This window comes from Triplophysa rosa, linkage group LG7, assembly GCF_024868665.1.
Source record: "Triplophysa rosa linkage group LG7, Trosa_1v2, whole genome shotgun sequence".
NCBI lineage: Eukaryota > Metazoa > Chordata > Actinopteri > Cypriniformes > Nemacheilidae > Triplophysa > Triplophysa rosa.
Genome location: NC_079896.1, coordinates 27,208,742 through 27,223,715, shown reverse-complemented (window position 1 = coordinate 27,223,715; position 14,974 = coordinate 27,208,742). Strand labels below are relative to the sequence as shown.

The window sequence follows — 14,974 nt, the reverse complement described above, 5'->3', positions numbered from 1 at the left end:
CAAAACAGAAACAAAACACCCACAATGGGGAAAACGAAACTAAGAACTATAAATAAAACAAGAGACTTCCCACGAGGGGGCAAAATGAAAACAAGACAAATAAACTAAACTCAAAGACACGACCAAACGTCTTAAATCAATACAAGGCACAAAACTCACAAAACACGAACAGGCAAGGAACAGGAACACGGGTAAGCACACGAACAGGCAAGGAACAGGAACACGGGTAAGCACACGAACAGGCAAGGAACAGGAACACAATCCAGAACAACGCACATACATAATACAAGAGCACAGGACAAAGCAACAAGAGGGTATATATAGGGAAGACAAACGAGGGATAACGACATGGGGCAGGTGTGGGACATTAAACACTCAGGGAAAGACAACGAGGAAACGAGAGGAATGGGGCCAATGACAAGACACTGGAGAGAACATATATTATTGTCAAACGGACAATAATATGTTTCTCTCCACACATAACCAAAGACTTTGCCATGGCTCTGCTACAGGACCAAGAAAAACATGACTAAGGAAGCAGAGCCATGGCACATTTCAGTAACAAAAACATGTTATGGACATTCATACTTTGTACAGTTTCTTTTTCCCTGGGATGAAGTAAATCCAGTAGAGAAGCACACATTCATGAGTTATATGAAGACTGTCATGTAGGAACATTCCAGAGTTCCTCTCAAGTTCACACAGGTGAAGTTCATCACATTAACTATTGAACATGTTCCACCAACAATTGATCATCACAAATTGTCTTTCATTTTAAAATGATTTCTATTGTTTATTCAGTTTTAATTCAACTGACTTCTCGTTGTCGACTTGTTTTGGTGAAAAGGTTCTTGACGGTCTTTATTCTTTTGCTTCTCTTACAGAGACATTCAGATGTTTTCAGTGCCAGGGAAATGAGCAAACACTGCCTGATGTCTACCACATTCTTCTGAGGTCCAGACATTTGAACGGGTTGAGGCAAATAAAAAATCACTTTAAAAACGTGAAGGTGAAACGGTTTAAAATCAAACATCTTGAAGCTAATATTGTGTTCTGTTACATAATGACATTAAAATGTCTATTGTTCACAAAATGTTTAAATGTGGTGTCAAATCACAAACGTAGTTCTGCTTCTTTCACAGTGGTAGAGTCAGATGTGTTGCAAGATGTTACAGTAGATTTACTCATTTTCTACTTGCATCACCTGTTTACATGGAGCTCCATTCTCAATCTGAAGTTACATCACAAAACTTTGATCATCCCTCTCCACAACCCCCAAACTTTTTCAGCAAGACCCTCTTTAACCAATCACAGAGTTATTCTACTCTCTTCGGCTTCTTGTTGACCATAAAGAACTGAATTGATTGGTTGTGACCAAAACGTCCCACCTCTGCGTCCTGAGAGACGAGCTTTTTCTTGGAGAGTGTTAGATGATCGAGGGCACATCTGAGTTGGGCAACGGTCAAACACTGGCCGAGACCCACATCCATCCATCTATTCTCTGTTTTTGATCAACATTTCATTTTTGCAGTGAAGCGAGTTGATTTCGAGTTCACATAGAGTCGCAATTTCTCACAGGTCATTAGAAGTGACTGATTGTGATCTCCTCCACAGCTCATTTGATCATGGACAACGTCTCTGCTTTGAATCTCAACTCAAGCATTTCTGGGTGGCGTCGTCCACTGTGGTACCACTATGATGTGTGTGCTGCAGTTCCTTATGGATTCGTCTTCTACTTCAGCCTCAAAGTGCTTAACCTCGCTGTGGGATTCCCAACCAATGCCCTCGTGATGTGGCAGATTATGAAGAAGAAGAGCGAAGGCTCGACATCTGACATCTTTATTTTCAACCTCTCTATCCTAGATGCATATTTCTGCCTCATGACGCCTGTAGACATGGTCAACCGCATTTAACTAAACAATAAAAGAGTCTGGCACTTTCAACGCTTCGCTTACGGAGTCAAAGACATGACTCCCTTATTCCTCACCTGTATTTGCCTCGACAGGTACATCGCCGTTGTCCATCCCATCGTATTCACCGGGATCCGAGACAATCGAATCCGGATCAACGTCTCTATGATAGTGTGGAAACTCATCCTGACAAAAGAACTGACCAAAAGAATCTAGAAAGAAATAAATAAAAAAGAAATGTTCAGCGGAGTCATCCTGTCTGCCTTCTTTCTCATGGTGTTCTGTAACTTGTCCATCATCTGGGTCCTCAGGAAGAGCGTCGCTGGGAAAGAAACCATGAATCCGGTCAAGAAGAAGGCCTTCAAAATGGTGATTACAGTTCTCGCCATCATCGTGGCGAACTATTTACCTTCTGTGGCTCTAATACCGTTTGCTTCCACCTACACATTTGTGGATCTCCACTGTAAGATCACTGTTTCAGTGTATGCCATCATGGATCTGAGCTGTACGCTGGAACCTCTTCTCTACGTCTCTAAGATGGAGCGATCCGCGCTGTGCTGCTGCCCGCAGAGTCCCTCAGGGAAACCTGGCAACGTTACCATCTGAAACCCTGCGAACACCGTCTCTTCTCATCTAGTGATTCTTAACATCATCACATACTACACTAATTTGATGTGTCATTTGTTTTACTGTGTCCAGTGAGTCTCCATTTGGTGTCTTGTGTGCAGTCCGAGCCTGAAGCGAAACCAGTTGAGAATCACTGATGTAATTTACTGCTCGATGTTAACAAGCTTTGGAAAGCATCTCAGTGCTTGTGTTTTCTGGGTGCTGCGTTTCTGTACATTCCTTACGTTTCATTGCTAATGACTGTATTTGATTAATAATTTGACTCTGGAAACATAAAACGGGCTGGAATGTAATTTTTTGCTACCAGATAATCACGTTCTTTATTTCTCACAGAATAAATCACAGGTTTTCAAATGTGTAATTAAGAACATTACAAGTCACTAATGAAGATGTTTATCTAAATGCCTGGGGATTAATTAATAATAAGCCGAGGTGACACAGATGGTACATGCTTGTAATTGTGTAAGTAGATGATGCTCCGAGCTTAATGATCATGAAAAACATTTACAGTCTGTGGTCACATGACCATCTGTTGACACTGACTTCTGGCTTCTAGAATCTTTTAAACCAGAACAAAACAAACAAGAAAAAAACCTTATATAATTTCAAATAATAATACAAATAAAACTAACTTTAAAAAACTAACTATAATCAGTTCAATCAATCAATTACCCATATTAATATATGTTTTTGCATTTATATTGTAATGTTACTGCTCTTATTGTTAATTATAACATGTTTATTTATTGGCTGTATGTATAATGAACACCATTGTCATCCCCTGGAACTCAAAACTTCTAAGGTTTACATGAAATTCATTTTGCAAATCCTACATCTCAAACTTCACTGATGTTTGTCTATTGTTAAGGCTAATTCACATTGATCCAACAAACTCATTCACTTCAAACTAGAATGATGTGTTTGCTGTTTTCATCGAATCAGCCTTCTACATTTGTACGAAGACTACAATAACAAGGGCCGTAAATATTGAAAAGATTACAAGGTTAAAACTGTCTTTATCAAACAAATATTTCTTAATAAATCAGCAGATGTTTATCGGTGGGTAATCTTGACATAGAATTCTTGGAGACTTTCTATGTTGGCAGGAGGACCATTAACTGATGTTACATAACCAGGGTACAGCTGGTTAAAGTCAGATGCTGGACAGGTGAGACTCAGCACAGCTTTATCTGGTGAAGAGACAAGTGGAATCAGTTTAGCGTGTGCGTAATCAATTTCAAAGCCCTCAAATATAAGCCCCACCCCCCATGCATCAAGCCCCGCCTCCAGGAGCCGGGACACTTGTCTGGTGGCCAGCACCAGCTCCTTGTAGGCCGCCGCCTCTAGTCGGAATATGTCACTGGAGAGGGGTTTCCGGGGAATTAGCACAGTGAGTCCGGGCGTGTTGGGAAATGGTGTGAGAAAAGCAATGTGGCCGTCATCTTCCCAAACCCTCCACTGCTTCTCCTCTCCTCGCACAATTCGTGGGAACAGCTCGTGGTCAGAAGCTTCGCCCAAGTAAGTGTAGTTCAGAGCTGTATTTGGGACGGGCAGCCGCGCCCGTATGCGGTTTTTGATCTCCTCTAGACAGGAGTCTGTCCAGCGCGGTCCACTCTTGGAACTGATGTATCCAGGATCGTTGGGCTGGAAATCTTCTTCTGCAGCAACGTGAGGTTTCCACAGTGCCGTCACACCGTGGAGAGGAATGACAAAGAGCTCCGCACCGAGGCTGCCTGCCCGAGCGTGCGGCGTGTGGACGAGGGCGCAGCGCCGGACGTCCAGCTTCTCACAAAGGAGCCTCGCTACTGTCCTTGCTCCCAGAAGCAGACACACAAAGGCATCCTCAGGTAAGCGGAAGAGGCTGCTAGTACTGCCAGAGGTCTTATGGGTAACAACGGCGACCCCTGGGGTCCACGGAGAGGGGTGCAGATATGCCAACAGCTCCTGGGACTCCCAGATTACGTTCAAATGCTGCCGTCCAGAAACCATGGAGGACATTCTGTCCCATAAAAATAAAAGACGACTGTAGATATTAACAAGGGTATGAATTATTGAAGGAAACATCAATGTTTGCATGGCATCCCTGGTATAGTGTTACAGATTCAATTCAAGCAAATTTAAGACTTTTGTGGAGAAGACAAAAACAACATTTTTAAACACACAGCTGGATCAGAAATACAAAAACAGCGTTTTCCTTAAGCAGTTTCTGTACCTTACGAAAACCCAGCACACAGCACGAGCTTTACAACTCATTCGCCACTGGTTTATTGCCATACAACCTCGAGGATCTTCAGCTCAAAAATAGAGATAAAACTGGAGATCTCGTGCCTTCCGCAATAAGGAGGTTGCGGCTAAAAGGGATACAGCTACGGCCGCAAGTGATGCAAAATCTCGCCATAAAATTACAATAATTACATTTGCTAACGCCTATACCTAAGCCAACCCTAAACCTAACCTTACAATAATACAAAAAATAGTAATTAACTGTTGTCAGAGTGACAAAAATGATGCTGTATTGAAGTGCGCATGCCCAGTGGAGGTAGTTGTATCCCTTTTAGCCATAACTATCTTAGGTCGACAGGCGTTTTTCTTCTGCATCCTGGGATCTGTGATGCAGCGCGTGACACTCTCCACCTAACGGCGGGAAGAGAAACTGCGCTGCACATGCGCACATGTCCAGCAGATGTCGCCAAACGCGCATCTCTTTCGTCAGTCTAGAGACGACGCGCTGCTCTCTGTATGAAAGATGTAAAGAGCGATCGACGAAACTCTTGTGTTGTTGTTAGCATTCATTCGTTAACATTCAGTTGTGATTTGGCTCTATTACAAATCAATCAATTAATTAAAGGAGCTCAATGTTTGCACCCGTGTACAACAAGACACATCAAATCTGCTGTAAAGATAAAAGCTGCCCGTTTAATTGTTTAAAACAGACACACTGTTTGATGATGATATAATACATACTACTGTATTCCCCCTCGTTGTCTTTTTGAATACACTGAAGTTCCTGGTGGTTTGTGTGACTGAACTGGTGTGATCCGGTTTAAGCGTGTCCTGTCCTGAGCTCACACACCCAGCAGTGAATCACACACTCCCTAATCACTCTCTCAGGACACGTGCTTTACCTAAACCTTTAATGAAATCAATCTTATTAGACTGTATATATTTATACAACAAAAATAAATAGATATATATATAAACTGCATAAAAGGAACTCAAAGCTTCACTGTAGTTCATTTTAGCATTCACTACAGTTAAAGTGCACTACAGTATTAACTCCTGTTTATCAAGTCACAATCAATAATGCAGAATACAGCAGTACACATACTAGACTATACTAGTTTATTTACTAATGTATACTCCAGTACTTGTTCCAGTGGGTTATGTCAGTCAGTGTGATGTTTCATTGGCCGATATATCAGCGCTTCTCTACTCTTAATCCTTTAAAGGGGTCATATGACACGGCTAAAACGAATATTATGGTTTGTTTTAGATGTAATGCAATGTGTATACACGCTCTGAAAAGTCAAGGTGTGCTGTGATTGGCCAGTTCACCAGTGCGTAGTGATTGGTGGAATACTGCAAGCGTGTGACGCCTCTGACCATATTTGGAACATCAGGTTCCTCTTCAGTTGTACTGACAGGTACGTCCACCTTACTTGTGTCTACATTTGGGCGGTCTTAGTCAAATCAGACCACCAACTGACGTAGATTTGTGGGGGTGTGGCTACACGAGGTGTTTCAGGCAGGTCTGGGTGAGCGTTCGCTTTTACATAGAATGACTCTTTTGTTTCCGACACAATTATACGTGTCTAATACATGCATGGGCAACTTATAACACACCAAAGACACAGAAAAAACGTATTCACGCCACATGGCCCCTTTAATCCCTGTAAAGAAGCACAACCTCTTTAAACTGGAGCTCAGATTCTGTCCATCACTTTAGTTTTCACTAAACACATCTGAAGATCTGTCAGAGAACAGTGATAAAGTGTCTGACTAACAGGGCTTGACTGATGATCCACATTATGTTTATATAAACACATGTGAAGTTGCAGTGCGTGTAGTGTCAGTGTTACATCACTTTACATCTTTCTCATTCATAGTTGAAATGAAGATACGGAGTATTCCACATTAACTTCCATAGTGCTTCTTCATGATCAAATAACTTTTAAAAACACAATTAATCCATATAGTCACTCATTCTTTTCAAGTTTAGAATAGACAGCAGCACCAGTAGGAACATTTATGGGTTATGTACTTTGAGTTTGCACAAAACACATCTACAATCAATATCGGGTTAACTCTTCCACTAGCATACATAAAAACAGATTAACAAACAAACAGTCCACAGAAGATTCAATTGAAGCATCTTTAATAGAAAAATGCAAAGCAATGTTACAAGCAAACACACTTCACCACGACAGACTTGGTATGTTTAGCATGTTTAAATAGAGCAAAAAGAGCAAACATTTGTACAAGCCCTACAGCAAAAAGTTCAGTGTAACAATTCATAAGGACCCTTTCTGGACGATCAACGGTTCAAGTGGAAGAATGAATAACTCAAGTGCAGGTGTGGTGGTCTCCAACACCAGATAACGAACAAACATCAAGTGAACTGCAGAGGCATCACAGCAGCATCTAAACCTACAAAGAGCTGATGGATTTAGTCTCGTTCGGCATCTTTAGGATGAGCCAACCTTCGCTTTGCGGTGTTTCGCAGACCGAACTTCCTCCATGAGGTTCTTCAGATACTGGATCTCTCGGCTGATGGAATCGGCTTTCTCCGTAAGCTCTTGGTTTCTCCTCTCCAGATCGGTGCACTCAGCATTCAGGTTCTCCTGCTCCGAGCGTTTCTTCTGACGGTAGCGCGTCGCTGCAGTTTTGTTCTGTTCCATCTTCTTCAGTTTCTTCTCTACCACTTTGGTCTTCACGCAGCCTGCGACAGCGGACGCAGCATCTGGGTCAGGTCTGGAGTACGGTTTTGTTCTCCATGAGCCCGCTGGCTTAGGTGATGCTGCAGGATCTGGTGGACGAGTTGGAGAATCAGAGACAGAAATGCCGCTGTCGCTGTCCGACAGATCACCGGTGGAACTGACGCTCAATTCCTCTTTGGGTGTCAAAACCACCACGATGTGAAACGGACTGGCATTTAGCTCAATTCCAGGAGACGGGTGCAGCGTGGAGGATCTCATCAGCTCGGACACGTCGATCTCACTGCCCAGGTCCAGAGTGTGGGGCGAGGAGACGGCAGAATCAGAAGATGGTGCTGGAGAAGGAGGCTCGGATTTGATCTCTGAAAATTCCTGTGATTTTTCTGACTCAGCCACGGATTCTGACAGGGGGAGGTCGAGGGGCAGCGGGAGCTTCAGTTCTGAAGAGCTGAAGGGCAGGGAATTGAGGTCCAGATCCATATCTGCCTCCAGGCACGCGAGAAGATCTTCAGGAGAACTGGGAGGCTCGTCGGAATCGCATGATCCGATGAGAGAATCCAGGTCAAAGTCACCCAGGTCTAATTTCTCCGTCATCCAATCCATTCCAGAAAACGCATCTGATGTTAAGAGCACAAAGAGATGAAATGTTTTAATTACAAACAGCAGCCATTATCAACTCAGTACCTCATTAACTACAATCGTGACCAAAATTGTGCCGTTTTAGTCGGTGTTCTGTATATTATATTTAAATATGAAGACTTGGAGATGATTTCGTAAAATGCAAAGTAGAAGCTTTTCTACTATCGCTGTCACACATCAGGGAGTGTATGAGCAGGTTTTACCTTTACTCCGCTCCGGCTCAGATGCAGGAAGCCACGAGAGCAACGACAGCTCTGACTTGCACCCTACAGAAGCGCAAAGAGAGGGAGAGAGGGGCGAGAGAGAGGAGGGATATTCAGCATAGGAGGAGAGGGGCGACGAAGACCCCGTTGAAAGAACGCTCTCCTCATCTTCGTCCAGAAGGGGCCCAAAGGGGTCAGCCGTCAGAGACGAGGGCCCCAGGAGCAGGACCCCCATGTCTTCTAAACACATCGGGGACATCACAGACATGGCTGCAGGTGAACAGGGCTGATATGCTGTCTATAGCAGCAGAGCTCGGGGTGGTTGCCACGGGAGACCTGGAGAAGAAATCATATGTCAGGGGACAAACCTGAACAAAAACCATCAGACTTTATACTGGACATGTTCTGAGGAAATAAAGGACATCAGACATTTGCTTTGAGTTGAACAAATGAAGGCAAAGGACAAGGGTTCTACACGGTAGCTGAGGGTCCCGATGCGATGTGTAAGGAGCTTAATAAATCTTGGTACGATCAAGTCTTCTTGAATTTGAAATATGCCTTTTATTTCTCAACAATGTGCATCAAGTCTTCGAACAAAGTGTCAGAAAATGAAAAGATTGCACTAATCGCTGACGACTAACAGACTGACGACACCTTTTGTTGTCAAACTGCATGTTTTTGTTTTATTACGCATCAGTGGAAGAATGCAGGAGGTCAGGAAGTGTTTAAAGGAACTATAAAAACAGAACCGGTTCTCAGATCCCAGCCCTGGCTGCAGGGAGGAGTCAACCGTCCTTTCTTTTCACACTGCAACAGGAAATTCTGCTACACTTTCCCAGTACAGAGTAACCAGTTTAACTGGTTTATAAAAACCCACAAAGCTTTCCAGCTTGGTTGGCACAGTAAAACCCTGTAACCAAAACAGACGTGGGGCGTATATAACGAAGTACAAACATTTAAATTCCCGTCACTGGAGTTTGTTAAACTCCTACTCACTAGTATTATTAGAAAACACATCAGTTCCCCTTCATCTCCCCGCCCCTCCTGAAAGATTTTCCTAATTTGGTCACGACGGCAGTTAGCCACGCCCTCTCTGGTTCCTGCGCGAGATGGTGTCCTCTACGCCCTCGCGCCATTTCTTGCCCTTCGCACGCGGCCGAGATCACGCGCAAACAGCGCGCGCGCCATTTTGAGGTGCCACGTTGGGATTTACATTACATTTAACGTTACGTTTGGGCATTTGGCAGGCGCGTTTATCCAAAACGACTTCGAGACAATAAAGCGATTTGTTATTAGGAGGCAATAATACAACAAGAGCTTACACCAATATACTAGTGGGATCAACTAGTATAGTTTCTAGAAATGTCGCGTAAGTGGGAAAAACAAAACAAACTGTTTAAATGTAGTCAACGTTCTCTTAAACAACAGCACTGACTATTTTTACTAACGACAAGAGAAATCTATCGGCTTCAGAAAAGTTAAAAGAGTTTGAGACCTACGGTTCTAACTTACATTATTCGCGCAAAATCAAATGTAATAAACTTTGAGAAGTTGAAATACTTACGCCATTTTGCCGAATAAAGCCAGTGCGCTTGACCGCTGCACTGCCGATTTGCCGCTGCAAGTTCTGCCGCTGCGCGCCGCTACACTGCCATGATGCCGCCGAACAGGCAACGCGCGTATCGAACACCAAAAACTAGACCGAAAACAAGGCAGGTGCAGCGCCATCGGTTATATAATCACACGCGACACCCGCAGAGTATCCTTCCGCTGCACACACTGACTCGTATTATGCCGCTCAGCTCTGGTTGCTGATTGGTTCCTAAGTCCGTCAGTATTGAAAACAAATAGTACCCAAATATTTACATTCTCACGAGATGTTGGTCATGTCCTCGGCAACAACCCATGGGCGATTTCAATAGTCCGATCTTATGTGATTGTGAAAAATGTCATTATTAAATCAACATGTTCTATTAAGAGTGGCTGGGTGATGGGATTTCAACATTGCCTAGTTTGTTTTAAAATGTGAATTGTAGTAATATTGTCTTTATAATAATACTGATTAACAATAATTAGGTCCTCGATAAAACACTTGTTTTTTTCAGAACTGTAAGTCAGTAAGACAGTGAGCTATGAATTATTAATGAATTATTATTCATTATTTTTATTTTCAACCACTTATTATTGTTAAATCAAGTCTTTTTTGTGTGTTCAGGCGGCAAAGGTGCCTCATGAAGCCAAGTCTTTTACTATACTCAGTTTAAGGAAACTATCGAAACAAAACAAAATTACTTCGCACAAACTTGTCCTCAATGTCGTTTTAGAGTTATGATCTAAATATGAATAGAAGTATTTTTGTGTAGAACTTAGAGGAAGAACACAGACATAAGATTGTGTAAGTTCTTTTTCTGAAGGAAACAGATGCAGTGGATTTTTACACAAAGTGTCTTTGTGAATGTCTAACCGTTCATTCTTACACCATATTATTTATTGTCATGTATGGAGTTAATTATGAAGCTCTGCAGTTATAAGGTCTGATGTCTGCAGTCTGAAGAAACTAAAAGATATTTCAGCGATGATTCAAAATTGTTTTTCTTGACTTTTTAGTTGAGATCAGTCAGATGATACACAAATGCAGAACCACAGCTGAAGCATTGACATCATTCACACAGTCACTCGGACGAAATGAACTCAATTGGTTGTGTAGTTATTTCGTGTGTTACTCCACGATCACTGGCATTACGTTCTGAACATAAGCTTGTAATAAAGTTTGTCATTACTCTGGGCTGTGGGGAGACACACAACATTCTTCTGGCTTTCAAACTTTATGATGCCAAGGGCTTCCAAATAAGATGAAGCTATTGTGAGGGACCCCCTTCTTAAATAGAAAACCATCTATCATTTTTAGGTATAAAGAAACATTTCAACTTTGTCAAATAAGTTGTGAATCTGATATTTTAAAGACACATTTCTTTCTGACTTAAATAATTGGCTATACTTATTGGATGTACAGGTATATAACCCTAAAGAGACATTTTCAATTCAAATGGATTTGTACTGTAGCAACTTTCACTTTGAGTGTGAAAAACTCAATAGAAAGATACAAATAAAAACAATTCTAGAAACTATGCATGTAGCAAAAAAATTAAACAATAATAATGTTCAGTAGACTGTTAACGTTTTTGCATTATCTTTTTTCTCCCTGATTTTTTTAAAAACAGTTAATTCACTTCAAGTATGAGAGCAATACACTTAGAGCTAAACTAAGACTACAGTTGGCCTTGAGTGACAGACAAAGCACAAAAGCGAATGTTTATCTATGAGGAAAAAACACAGATTAGAGTTTTAAACATTCATCACAAACAGAAACGAAGTTAATTGTCCAGAATAACAGAACATTTATATACTTGTGTCAGTCATGAGTTACAGTATTGAACACACAACACATCAATTCTCAGTTACTTTTAGACATACTGGAAAGAAGAAAACACATAAGAGGCCGTTTCATTTCTCTCCTGATGTTCCTGTTTTTAATATTAATTCAGCAGACAAATATGTTTCATCAAAATCAATTTAAACCAATGAAAACATCATCACTCATCAGCACATCCTTGTTAGTCGAAGTGTGTAAGCAGCAGCAGAATGTCATATCGTCCAGAGAAATAAAGGGTCCTCCAGAATGTTAAAGCTTCGAAAAATATTCTTTCTGAAATTTCTGGAACTCCTGCTCTGTAAAGACAGACTTCTCCTCGGGTTTGTTGACGGGCAGATCTGCCTGATGACAAGCACGACGACCAGAATGTTGCTGTATGATCTGAAGATAAATGATGAAATAACATAATTATTATAAGAAACATTGGGAAATAAATCTGACTGACTGAAGGTCTAACTAGATTAAAAGAATAAACAGATGAGAGGTTCACACCTTTCCTACGTGCTTTGTTTGTGTTTTGTTATCAGCAGCCAGGAAATATGCAAGATTTGAACTCAGTTGATTCTTCTTTTGTTTTTTTCTGTATTCATCTGATAAAAGCAGAGCAGACATTAATAGATCTGTGTAATCATGTGTAAAAGACACTGATGATAATCTGACATGTGTTACACGCGTGTGTCACAGACGGACTCACCTACAGCTGATTTGATGTGTTTGTCTTTGACTGTAGTCTTGCTCTTCACTGTCTGTCTGTGAACTCGTTGTTTATTACGACTGATCTTCTTCTGTTTATGCGTCTCTCCATCTTAAGAAAAATGTAAACAAGTTACATATATTTGCATGACATATTTACATACACACACACATTATTGTCCTAAAACTATAAATATTTATTTCTATTCCTAGCATTTCTCATCATTGTTTTTTAATCAAGCTGTCTTGTACTTCAAAATTGGTCTTCTCCCACATACAAACAATACACTGGTGTACCTTAATGTTTAATAGTAAACTGTAGTACAATTTCTTGATGTTGCAGTGCTTTTGAATAGTACATAATAAAGTATACTAGGGCTGTCACAATTATGAAATAATCGTCTCATCGCAATTATTTGACATAATCGCAATCATTTCAGATAACCGCAATGATTAATGTAAATCCTTAGAAAACAAGGCTGATCTGCAGCATTTTACATCCACGGTCCTCGATCTGCACTCACGGTTACACTCAAATGACATTTCTTCATCATTTGAGTTGTATCAGATTTGTAATTTTTGTCTTTATGAGTTTTACTAAAGTGATTCTAGATTTGCTGCATCTACACAGCAAGACAACATCATCCTCACGTCTCAGTTTTTTTCTGTTAAGGTCACTCTATAGGGAATGTACATTTTCACATTTCTTAATGTATCTATATTTTATTCATTAAATAAATTAATTGTAATTAATCGTTATAATTTTCAAAGCGTTTAAACAGACAATTAATCGCCATAATCGCAATTATTTAATAGACAATTAAGCGCCATGCCAAATTTCATAATCGTGACAGCCCAGTTGATCAATTCACCAGAGTTAATACTACAGAATGCTTAAATACCCTACAGTATTGTCATCGTCACGTGGGCTATATTATTGTCTGTTTCTGAACCGGGATGCTTTGTAAATGCAGTGTTAACACTCACGTGAAAGAGTTTCATTGACTCACAGTAAACATCATAATGATAAAAACAACAGATTACGCGGATCAGTTATTTACCTTTTTCACTGAACAGTTCAAGTCCTCTTCGTATCACTGATGCTGACATGATTTAATGAATACGTTTGAGAAAAACAGGTTTACTGTTTATAAATATGTTTTAGTACGTTTCGTGCACGTGAATTCACTCTGTGCTGTGTGTGCTCTGCGATCATGCTTCCGCCGGAAACATCAAACTCATCCGCAGAGTTCCGTTCAGAAACAGAACACAACTTCATTCACATGAAACGCCCAAATGAACATATTCAAATACATTATCAGTATTGTAATTAATGTGATTAATGGAGTTAAATATAAGTCGCTTTAGAATAAAACGCCCGTTAAATGCCTAAATGATAATGAATGTAAATCAAATGCGAGGGTAAGGGGTAATTCTTACTACAACAAACGTATGTGTAAATGTGAGGGTAAGTGTTTGTGTTCATAAATGTGTGTGTTTGTATACAGGTTTTTCTGTTTATATATGTATATGTTTATGTTCGTAGGTTTTGTTCTGATGTCATACGCCGGAGCGTCGCATGCAGGGGGCGCTACAGCAGCACAAATCAAACCCACACGTCAACTACATCTCGAGTTTGTCCTAAAAGGGATTTTAAATCTAAAAGTGGCCGTTTTTCGTGTTTGACACACTGAATATCATTCGAGTTGATATATAGTTGAGATGCTCATTACTGTGAATAGGTTTTAGCAGCAGTAACGTATGATGATGATGATGATGATGATGATGATATTGATGTGGAAGTGTTTGAGGAAAGATCTCGGGGATTTTCAGAGAAGTGATACGCGGTTTCTACAGAAGCGAGAAACGAACCGCAACACTTCAACCCTTTAATGCTCTTCAAACGAGAAAAAAGAAAGAAAACGGAAAGCTTTTATCTGAAACATCTCTTTGAGTAAATGAGTGATGTTTTATCTAGAAATCCGATCAGATGAGATCAGACTCAAGGTCAGTCACCGGATTCATATTTTTTATTCACGCGCGTGTGTTGTAGTGTTAATAACTAGATGTGTATAAAACGATAGAAGTCTGTTGAATGTCGTTATAAACGCGCTTGTGTGTGTTTGTGTGGTTAAGGTATTGTTATTCTATGAAGACATCACATTTTGTGGATCTCATCATTAACATTTTTAAAGTTGTGTTGATCCGTCTCGAGGTACTTCACTGATAGCTAAGTGTGGAGTTTGTGGGTGATTGTGGTGAAGTCGCGTACTATTTTTTTCCGGCCTCAGTCTAGAGATCATTAGAGGAAGTGCCATTTAATCTCAGTTAAAACTTATTTCAGGCGTGTGTGTGTGTGTGTGTTTGAGAGAGAGAGAGAAAAGAGAACACACAACAACTGTCACAACAAAAGAGAAAACAATGAATCTGCCCTGGGAGGTATTCCAGAATCAGAATCAGAAAGAGCTTTATTGCCAAGGGGGAGGGAGGGAGACGGAGAGGGAGAGGGAGGGAGAGAGAGAGAGAGAGAGAGGG

General features: G+C 40.8%; 3 protein-coding genes and 1 pseudogene across 6 annotated transcripts in view; 2 read left to right on the top strand and 2 right to left on the bottom strand.

The window, feature by feature from the left end:
* Window positions 1-15: 15 nt before the first annotated feature.
* LOC130556531 (P2Y purinoceptor 1-like) lies at window positions 16-2,724 on the top strand (annotated as a pseudogene).
* A 1,516-nt stretch (window positions 2,725-4,240) lies between these two features.
* The window catches only part of LOC130556529 (interleukin-2 receptor subunit beta), a 19,069-nt gene continuing 8,335 nt past the window's right edge, over window positions 4,241-14,974 (top strand). For 2 of the 4 annotated variants that reach the window (XM_057337633.1, XM_057337629.1), the window contains exon 1: window positions 13,952-14,446. Coding sequence is in view for 1 of the 4 variants with exons in the window: in XM_057337628.1 (XP_057193611.1) it covers window positions 4,243-4,384 (142 nt within the window). In the remaining 3 variants the exon portion in view is untranslated. Of the gene's footprint in view, window positions 4,385-13,951; window positions 14,447-14,974 lie in introns of those variants that run through there. The other 2 variants (XM_057337628.1, XM_057337630.1) reach the window with 2 other exon arrangements.
* Window positions 6,896-10,012, bottom strand: atf4a (activating transcription factor 4a). Its single transcript, XM_057337634.1, has 3 exons — window positions 9,878-10,012; window positions 8,314-8,649; window positions 6,896-8,088 (listed from the first exon to the last, which is right to left on the bottom strand). The coding sequence occupies exons 2-3, from the start codon at window positions 8,579-8,581 to the stop codon at window positions 7,223-7,225; spliced, it is 1,134 nt and encodes a 377-aa protein (XP_057193617.1). The 5' UTR covers window positions 8,582-8,649; window positions 9,878-10,012; the 3' UTR covers window positions 6,896-7,222.
* rps19bp1 (ribosomal protein S19 binding protein 1) lies at window positions 11,674-13,650 on the bottom strand. The gene is made up of 4 exons (XM_057337635.1): window positions 13,501-13,650; window positions 12,441-12,551; window positions 12,239-12,336; window positions 11,674-12,127 (listed from the first exon to the last, which is right to left on the bottom strand). The coding sequence occupies exons 1-4, from the start codon at window positions 13,547-13,549 to the stop codon at window positions 11,996-11,998; spliced, it is 390 nt and encodes a 129-aa protein (XP_057193618.1). The 5' UTR covers window positions 13,550-13,650; the 3' UTR covers window positions 11,674-11,995.

Coding starts and splice junctions, on each gene's coding strand:
- atf4a (XM_057337634.1), bottom strand. CDS start 8,581: ATGTCTGTGATGTCCCCGATGTGTTTAGAAGACATGGGGGTCCTGCTC. Junction 8,089..8,313: donor TGAGCCGGAGCGGAGTAAAG/GTAAAACCTGCT, acceptor TCTTAACATCAG/ATGCGTTTTCTGGAATGGAT.
- rps19bp1 (XM_057337635.1), bottom strand. CDS start 13,549: ATGTCAGCATCAGTGATACGAAGAGGACTTGAACTGTTCAGTGAAAAA. Junction 12,337..12,440: donor ACACATCAAATCAGCTGTAG/GTGAGTCCGTCT, acceptor TGCTTTTATCAG/ATGAATACAGAAAAAAACAA. Junction 12,128..12,238: donor AAACAAAGCACGTAGGAAAG/GTGTGAACCTCT, acceptor ATTTATCTTCAG/ATCATACAGCAACATTCTGG.